Genomic DNA, 9,724 nt, shown 5'->3' with positions numbered 1-9,724 from the left:
AAGAATGAGAGAATAAGGAAGGAAGGAAGGAAGGAAGGAAGGAAGGAAGGAAGGAAGGAAGGAAGGAAGGAAGGAAGGAAGGAAGAGAAAGCTAGGTCAGCAGTTAAGAGACATTCTTCACAGGACCCACCTTTAGTTCCCAACACCCTCACAGTACAATGCCCTCTCTCCTTTGCAGAATCTGATGCCCTCTTCTGGTCTCCAGGGGTACCAGGCATGCTTACGGTACACCGACCATACTCTCAGACAAACGCACATATGGAATAAAAATAATTCTTTTTTTTTTAAACCAATGTTATAGTATATCAGCAAGATAGGATATTGACTAAAGGCCCCTGCTACTAAGCCTGATGAAAGGAGTTCATTCTCCGGTCGTGGTGGAAATGGAGAACTGGCTTGGGCCTCCACAGACTCGTCACAGTACCGTATGCACATGTACAGCCACCAACACTCCATGTACTATTTATCCTTGTCCTGGCTCTATGCCTACCTGTCACTGTAGTATTTTTTTTTTTTTTCCGAGACAGGGTTTCTCTGTGTAGCTCTGGCTGTCCTGGAACTCACTCTGTAGACCAGGCTGGCCTCACTGTAGTATTCTTAAGTGTTTGGGTTAGAAGAACTAAGAATTAGGTACAAGGATGTCAACCAATGCAGGAGTTAACTACTTTCCCCAAATGCCGAATGCCACAAACTCCAATCCCCCACATCCCAAAGGATGACCCACATAGAGGTGCACAGGTCAAGGACGGATGTGCACAAGCCCCAGGACCCGTTCCTCCCATAGGTGTTCTGCTCCCCAAGCCCTGCATATATTTTAAAACTCACAGAAGACAAGGAAAACAGGGGTTGGGGATTTAGCTCAGTGGTAGAGCGCTTGCCTAACAAGCGCAAGGCCCTGGGTTCGGTCCTCAGCTCTGGGAAAAAAAAAAAAAAAGACAAAATGACAAGGAAAACAGGCAGTTCCATAGTGTTGAAAACAAAACACCTTTGTTCGAGTGTGCTGTGTGTGTGGGAAAAAAACCTGGGGCTTCCCACCTGTTGTAAAGACAGCCTATCATCCTCAGCTACCCCAGGTCCAACACAAAATCTACTTCCTTTGTGTTGATTGTCCTAGAATTCACAGGGTTGGAAGCGTTTCTACAGAGCTCAAAGGATCCGAACAAAGTGGGGTGACTCTTGCTAAAGTTCCAGGCCACCAAGCTGGAACCAAATTGTTTATCTGACCTTTCAGATATCAAAAGATGAAGAGTTAGGTAATGGTCAAGCCCAGCTATGTGTGACTGGAGTCATCCCACACGCAAGAGGCTGAGGTAAGAGGATTCTGCCTGTTTTGAGCCCGGGTTACATTGAGACCCTGCCTAAAAAAAAAACAAACAAACGAATGAATAAAAGTTTGGGCTGTATAAGTGAGTTCCCTCTAGATTAATCTTTACAAGACGAGTAACTTTTGGTCTCTGGTTTCCTTAGCCGTCTCTTTGCTATAAAGTCAACCTCAAGTTGACATCCAGAAAACTATTCCATTTTATAAAAGGGTCCCTGATTCTAGAAGCAGATAGAGGCCGGTGAGAGCAGAGCACAGCCCTGCATGCCTGGAACCCCAGTTGCCGGGAGCTGAGACAGGAGAGTGACTCCGGCCCAGACAAGAGTGAGAACTGTGTTTCACACAGACACTGGAAGGCTGATTAAAGTCTTAAACTAGATAAATATACATTGGTATATTTCAAAAGTGGATCTGCGCAAAGCCAGAAGAGAACAAAATCAAGGCCAGCCCGGGCTACATAGTGAGTTCCAGGTTAGCCTGGGACATAGAGAACAACAACTTACAGTCCCCAAGGCTGAGCCTTTCTGTTTTATAAGAGGTCCCGGATTCTGGAGACTCTGCCTTCCAACTGCTGGAATGAAGCCCTGGGGGCAGGGTGCTGGGGACCTAAGTAGCCTCTGGTCCTAGCAGCCTAAGGGGAGGTGCTGGGTTTAGTCTCTGATGTAGTGAAAGAACAGCTCGTCCTATAATAGGGACAATCTATTGGCATATAGGTAACCACGCAGGCAAAACCACCACTTTACTCAAGAGTAGAGGAAGGTTGAATCTGATGTTCAAGGGCAGAATCCTCTCTATACATTGAGTTTGGGGCCAGCCTGGACTACATGAGACACATATACCAAACAACAACAACACCGTGTCATTAATACAGATGACTTTCTATTACTTTAAATTCTAGACCATTTAGGGTAAAGACAAATGACTTGGGCCTTAAAAGCCTGCTTTATTACGCTACTTCCATTCCTCAGACACAGTAGCTCAGGGCAGTCATTTTAGAATAATGGCACCCACAATATCTGTCTTACCACAGACACACCCTTTAAAAGGAGCTGGAGAGAGAGATGGCTCAGCGACTAAGAGCACATGTTGCTCTTGCAGAGGAGCTGGGTTCAGTTCCCAACACCCAACTGGTGGCTCACAGCCAGTGCCCAGGGATCTGATGCCCTCTTCTGACCTCTGGGGACATCAGATGTGACTGTGGTATATATAGACGTATATATGGGCAAACCGCTTGCTCATATGTACATTAGAATAAATTATATGTTAGTGACTCGTAATTCCCCCGCAGTCAAATGGAACCACAGCCTGAAAGACTTGACAAGGGTCTCCAGCTCCCTACCTCCTGGGGACACTAAGCCTCACCCAACTTGCACTTGCCTTGTTCTGTTTTCAGCTTTGGACTCACTGAAGAGGAGAAAACATAGAAAGGGCTGCCAAGAAGGCACAGTATGTAAGGTGCTTGTGGCCTAACCTGATGACATGAGTTCAATGTTCGGGCCCCACACAGTAAGAGGAAACAACTCCTATACTTGTTCTCTGACCTCCATATGTGTATGCATGTGTGTGTGTGTGTGTGTGTGTGTGTGCGCGCGCGCGCGTGCCTTTCTGAGTTCGAGGCAAGCCTGGTCTACAAAGTGAGTTCCAGGACAGCCAGGGCTATACAGAGAAAAACCCTGTCTCGAAAAACCAAAAAAAAACCAAAAAACAAATAGGTTAATTCAGGGGCATTCTGATTGCTAAACTTGGCCAGCATGCTGGCTCCAGAAACCCAAGAGTTACCAAAGCAATGGAAGTCTATTAATCATTGGTCACCCATGGTCTGTCAGCAACGGAATGAAAATAAACCTGCAGAGACTAGAGATTATAGACACACAACTGAGAAAAGGGAAACCAATCTTAAGGTCCCCAGGAGCAGCCAAAAAGTCTTAAACCAGGAACCAGGGAAAAAACACAGGAAGTTTCCCCTTACAATTTGCATATGAAGAATGACTATAGGACTTCTAGATTTACTGAAGTACATTAGAGATAAAGCCTAGGCTGGGGTATTTATATGTTAATCTTGCATAATCAAAGTTTAACTCTTGGGCTGAGTCTGCACCAAATTCACCTAGCTCCCTCAGGGCCCGGGAGTTCAATCCAAGGCAAGAGGAAGAGGAGGAGGAAGAAGAAAAAGATCTTGTTTAATTCCCAGAGGCTGGAGAGATGACTCAGAGGTTAAGAGCACTTACTGGCAGAGGACCAGAGGGACCCCAGCATCCACCCCAGGGAGCCCCCACTTCTAACTCCCACAGGCACGAATGCTGGAGTGTGCGCACACACAATTTTAATTTAAAAAAAAAAAAAAAAAAAAAAAAAAGCTTCTTATTTGACCTCATGGCAGAGTTCAACTGAAGAGTTGCTTTTGGTCACTCTTAGAAATAACTGCTAACTAAAGTCAGCGGAAGGAGGGGCTGGGGAGTGTGGCCCAGCATCCTGCTCAAAGCTCTGGGTTCACTTTCTAGCATCCAAAAAAATAAGTAAATAAAAATTTGGACATTATAGAGATGCCATGATGTTAATATATATAAACATATATTTCAGGGGTAAAAAATTAAAGTGAATAGAATGGTGGATCCTAACTGTAATTTCAGTCTTCCCTAGGCTTCATAGTGAGTTCTAGGCCAGCCTGGGCTAATGAGTTGATTCCTTGTCTAAAAAACCAAAACAGAAATAGCCCCAAGCCAACTGATCTACTAAATATGTAGTATATGATATAAATATTTGACATTATATAAAAAAAAGGATAATAGTCTTTAATGATCATTCTATCTAAAGAGGGAAAAACTATATACTATATAGCAAACCTCCCCAAAATGTCTACAGATCCATCAAGATTATATATTCACGATGTAATCCATAAGTAACTCTGTGCATGTTTCGTCTGAACCCCCTCCCAAAAAGGGGGGGAGGGTGTGTTCATGTAGCCCAGATTGAACTGGCTTCAGAATCGCGGAGGTCCTCCTGCCTCAGACTCCTGAATGCTGGGATTGCAAATGCAAGTCTTCACACCCAGCCAGACCTCTCTCTTTCTAAAGAGCAAACAGGTCTTCAAATCTGATTTTCTTCCTAAATCATTTGCTCAATCTAGTGAGTACTGGAGAGACTGGTCTCAGTCACTCACTACCTGATACACAAAACGAATCCTTAATGAGGTTAAAAGTGAAGCCGGAGAAGCGGGACAGCTGGCATTCACCAATGAGAACCCGGGGGCCAGAATCACCACTTCCTTCCATCAGCTCTGGCCAAGTTCCCGATGCTTCGCGCCAGGCACCTTGCCTCACACGGGGGACAGTTTGTTAGGAAACTGAGTAAGCTCTTTGCCTTGTGGAGCATGGTAGTTAAAAAGCCCCTAAGCCCACAAGGTAGAAACTGCGGGGAAAGGGGCAAGGGGCTAAGGAGAGGAGAGTGATGGAAGCCCTGTGCCTTGAAGGTCAGGGATTGGAGCATAAGATAGAAAAGAGTAAGGAAAGACTTAGATAGAGGTGCTGAATCATTCTTAATCCTGAGATCCTTTTGAAAAAGTCTTAGGTCTTCAAACCTGGGTAACCTGTGGGTGGGAAGGAAGTAACATACATATATGCGTTCCAGCAAGTACGTGCATGTGTATCGATCCATCTCCAAATTGCTAACTGGGAAGCGGGCCAACAAATTAATGGTGTCACCTAAGTCATCTTTTAAAAGAGACTGCTTGAATGTTTCAAGATGGCGGTTGATGGCGACGGGGGAAGGGGGGGGTGCAGGCTACAGGATGGCATGGAAGGAGGAAAAGAAAGGGTCATAACTTATTGTGAACAGATAACAAGACTTGACGTCATCTAAAAACCAAAGTTTAAAAAATAAGTCTCCTGACTGCAGATCTTTAGCAATTATATCTTAAAATGACTATATTCCAAACTGGAGCTATGTTGATGGTGATCACCAGCGAAGCAAGGTAAGGGGCAGTGAGGTGACGGGTCAGCAGATAGAGGTGCTTGCTGTGCAAAGCCGGCAACCCACGGAATGGCGGAGGGAGAGAACTAACCCCACGGAGCTGGCCTCTGACCTCCACGCATGCGCTCCAAGGCACATTTGCCCTGCCCCCCCACCTGCCCAACGCACCCACAAACCAAGCACAGGTATACTCAAAGAAGTTTCCAAAGAGTGTTACACGAGTATTAAAATGTAAATGAGGCATCCAAAAAACTGGAGACTGGATGGCCGAAGCCTCTCAGAAAACCTGCGCATCTGAGGCAGTGAGGACTTTTTATAAGTGGCGATGAGTTAAAAACTGTTAAAGAGAGGCCACCCAGCCTACATTATAATACTCAACATAAAGAGGTCAGAGCCATCAGGTTCCACCTCTGTGAGATTTACCTGGATCTCAGTGTTTTATTCTCATACAAAGATGTTTACACTTCCTGACCCATTTCTAAAGGTCCTCGCTGCTCTCGATCACCAAATTCAGCAATTGGTTGATTTTTCGTTTAAGTTGTTTGGTTGTTCAACATGTTTCCGTAAGAATATCTTAAATCCACCCGAGCGAACTCTTGCTCACAAACACGTGCTGGAAAACAGCTAACAGGCAATGTTGCCATCCGGGCGTGGCTGCGAAGTCCTTTGAGAGGCTGAGGCAGGAGGACTGCCACTAGTTGGGCTAGTGAGTGAGTTCCAAACCAGCCCTGGGCTACAGAGTGAGACACAGTCTTAAAACAAGTAAGCAAATTAATTAATTAGCAACCCTAAACAATAACAAAAGAAAAGGAACAGAAGTAAAATACAACGACGACGACGAGAGCAAGACACAAAGGTAGAGGCTGTGATGGGCAGGATCCAATATTCCAGTCTCAAACCAAGCATCCCTATAAAATGCAGTATATCTAGAGCTTTACAGCGGACTCCACAGAAAGAGTGCAAGGAACGCTTACTTAAGCCTTTTCCTACATCCGTGCAGAACTTCTAACTCCAATGTTTGTTTATCCAACTGAGTCCACAGGCAGTAAACTGTGAGAAAGGGAGACAAGACTCCAGGAGCTTTGCCTTATCCCTCCATTGGTGCTTCTGCTCCGGTTCTCTCTGTCTGGAAGAGAGCTACACGCCTGGCTCTCTGCATTAGCTAGGCGGTGTCCCAGACGCTGCCGCAGGACTCTGGGTACCAAACCTGGTGGAAGCCCGGGTGGAAGCTGGTATCAAGGCCAACACTGGGCGGAGAACCTAGGACCTAGGTTTGCCCTGCTTCAAAGCAGGTCCCGACTTTCTCTCTCTGGGACCTGGAATCTAGGGGTGTGTAAAGTGGCTTAAGATGCCTGGCCGTGGTTAATTCTTACGGATGCCCCACCAGCCATCCCCCAGGCTGCCAGCCCACCGGAAGAGAGAAGAAAGACTAGAGAACGGCGGGCAGGGGCAGATATGATGGTTGCAGAAGGGCTGGCTAGGTCGCCGCCCTTAGAGACCCTCCACAAAGATGCCAGCCTCGCCCCGGTGCAAAAGACCCCAGAGACTGCAAAGGGCTGCGCTCGAGTTTGCAGATGGGCTGTACCGGCGGGAAGTTGTGGCAGGCGGAAACCGCCAGGACGCCCCATCTCCATCCCGCCCCACCCGGGCAGGTGGCCGCAGCTTACCTTGGTGGCGGGGTTCGCGTCAGCGGGGTCTCCAGCTGCTCCCGACGCTTCCGCTGTGGGCCCATGGCCACTAAGCTCCAGCTCGCTCGGTGTGTCGCTCGCCGCCGGTTGCTCGGGGCTCCGCTGCTCGGTGGAACTGCCTGCGCCCATGGCTCAGTGGCTCTCCTACTCCCGCCGGCTAGCCGCCTTCCTGGGACCGCGGAGACACAGAGGGGCGAGGAGATGTGCGTCCAGGACCACAGGGACTAAGGGTGAGGAGCACCGGCTCTCCACGATCCTGCTGAGAACGCACCCGGACTGAGAATGAAGGGGACGCGCTCGTGGCAAACTCCTTAAAAGAAAAAAAAAAAAAAAGGCCACCTCGTAGCCTCCTCCCCCCTCCTTGTTTTTCCCTCCCTTCATCACATGAGCACAGCCCAGACACGCCTTGCAGCATCTCCCCCTAGGCTGCTAGGACCAGAGGCTCCGCCACCAGGCCCCCAGCAGCCCACCCCGCCCCCAGGGCTTCTCAGGTCTTTAAAGGGGGACAAGGGGTTTGGGGTCTGTCCCGGGGCTGCAAAAGGTTCAGGAGCAGTAAAGAAGGGGGCGGGGGCAAAAAGCTTTGTTTTTTAATGTAATGATTGATAACCCAAGGTTGGATCTTCTGCAGACTAAGGATTTACATTTGACCAGGCGGGAACCCAAATTCCCATTTGCTTTTCTTCAGGTTGAGTTTGACTTTTATTTCTAGCTTTCTCTTCTTCAGCAGGAGAAAGGAAGCGCTCCTGGGCTGCTCCTGAGCCTGGCCATATTAGGGTGGCTCACGTGGCAGGAGCTGGGAAACCCAGAGGTTGATGCAGTCAGGCCACCGCTGAGGTGGGCCCAGCGTCCCCATGATCCCAGCCAGTGATGTCAGCTGATGCCATCAACAGAACTCGCCGCCCTCTTTCCCCGGGGAACGCGGGGAAATGAAGCTGTTACTGGAAATGTGCCTGTCCTTTGAGCGTCTGATGCTGAAGGTTACACATCCAGGCCACTCGTCTCTCTCCCGATGCTTAAACACCACATTGGCTTGGGTCTGCTTAGTCGCCCTCGGCATTATCAAAACAAGAAGATTTCTCGTACTAGCAAAGAAACGACCTGTCTGTTTTCTTCCTCCACTTGATTAAATACTCATTGTATTAACATGGCAGCCAATAAGTCTTTGACTCGAATTGAAATTTTGTTAGATTACCCGTCACTAAGCATGAAAATGCTAGGGGGAAAAGATGAAATGATGTCAGGTGAGCCCGGGGCTGTGATTCGTGTCTGAACTCCTGATGTTTCAGTGGCCGAAGTCGGAGGGTCAGCTTGAGCCTGAGGCCTGCATGGGTTAGGTAGTGAGTTTCAGCCAAGCCTGAGAGCCACAAAGCGAGGCTCTGTGGATGAGTGAAGAAATTAATGATTTCAAACCAGTAAGAGCACTGAACCTAGATGCCAGATAAATATCTCTGTCCCCAGATTTGATACAGGTTACTTGAGTATCAACGGAAACATTAATTTAGCTAATAACATTTGGTCCTTATTCGCGGCCATTTAAGTGTTTATCAGGAACGACTCGGGTTTTCAGGATAAAATTTGTTTTCTCCACTTATTTCCGAAGGCCAGTTTCTTTGGGGTTCATTCATTTAGAAACAGACTTTTCAAGTTGCTTTTAGTTATTTGTGAGTGTGTCACCTCCCTCAATTTGTTTTGTTTGTTGAGGAAAAATTTCTCACAATCTAGTTCAGGCTAGCCATAAGTATTATAACCTAGTCTCTGGAGGGAAGACGGTACAGACTTGTGAGACGACGAGACCACACCCTACTTCAACTTAAATTTTGAATGTTTAGACAACATTAACATCTCCCCTCCCCCACCCCTTACAGTGCTGAGGGACGGGGGTGGGGGGGGTGGGGGGGTGGGAGGGGGATGTGCACTAGAGACAAACACTCTAGCTTTGAACTGTGTCTCTGACCCAAACTTGAGCAGTCTCATTTTGTATCAGGTACTATTCAAAACAAAAGACAAAAACATTGCATATATCATCGCATGTGATCCTTATAACAACCCAACGACATACATCATATCGTTCTCAGATTACCAATAGGAAAGGGAGGGGGATTAACCAAAGAAGGCAAATTTTTGTGTATCCAAGGATTCATAGTTGGTAGATGGATATGAGCGAGGCATCCAGTGAGCACGTGACTTTAAGGTCCACTCTCATCCTTCCTCAGGATGGTGGAAACTTGAAAATGCTGCTGAAACAACCTGGGCGTGGCTTTGATGCAGAGCCTGGGATCACGCGCAGTGGGTTCTATCCCCCAGCAAAAGCAGGGAGGGGACTTACTTGAGAACAGTAAAGTCAGCACATTTGAAAATGGAGGAGGAGGTACTGTTTGTCCCACCGATTTGATACAAATAGTATCAACGTTCCCCCATTTTGTGAGATTGTATTATTCAAGTTCCTGGGAAATTCTCGACAAAGCGTTTCACATCCACTAGCCTTGAAATGTTCAGAAAGATTGCAAGGTCAAAGATTTCCAGCTAGCAGTATCCAGCCTAGGGCTGAGGAAGGCCTTGCCTGTGCCTACTTGGAGCACAAGCTACTTCCCTTATGCTTATTGTCCAGGCTATAAAAATGTGAGTTTTTGCTGGGCGTGGTGGCACACGCTTTTAATCCCAGCACTCGGGAGGCAGAGGCAGGTGGATTTCTGAGTTCGAGACCAGCCTGGTCTACAAAGTGAGTTCCAGGACAGCCAGAGCTACA

At 47.4% G+C, this 9,724-nt stretch overlaps 1 protein-coding gene and 1 pseudogene across 1 annotated transcript in view; one reads left to right on the top strand and one right to left on the bottom strand.

Moving 5' to 3' along the window:
• Akap12 (A-kinase anchoring protein 12) overlaps nt 1–7,296 on the bottom strand; it is a 92,902-nt gene extending 85,606 nt beyond the window's left edge. The window contains exon 1 of the mRNA XM_021221066.1: nt 6,958–7,296. Within this exon, the coding sequence (XP_021076725.1) occupies nt 6,958–7,107 (150 nt within the window). The 5' untranslated portion in view covers nt 7,108–7,296. The remainder of the gene's footprint in view (nt 1–6,957) is intronic.
• An 826-nt stretch (nt 7,297–8,122) lies between these two features.
• Nucleotides 8,123–9,724, top strand: part of LOC110337959 — a 58,299-nt pseudogene continuing 56,697 nt past the window's right edge.

This window comes from Mus pahari, chromosome 21 (genome assembly GCF_900095145.1).
Source record: "Mus pahari chromosome 21, PAHARI_EIJ_v1.1, whole genome shotgun sequence".
Taxonomy (NCBI): Eukaryota; Metazoa; Chordata; class Mammalia; order Rodentia; family Muridae; genus Mus; species Mus pahari.
Note: the sequence above shows the minus strand (reverse complement) of the source record. Positions and strands in the feature narration are given on the sequence as shown.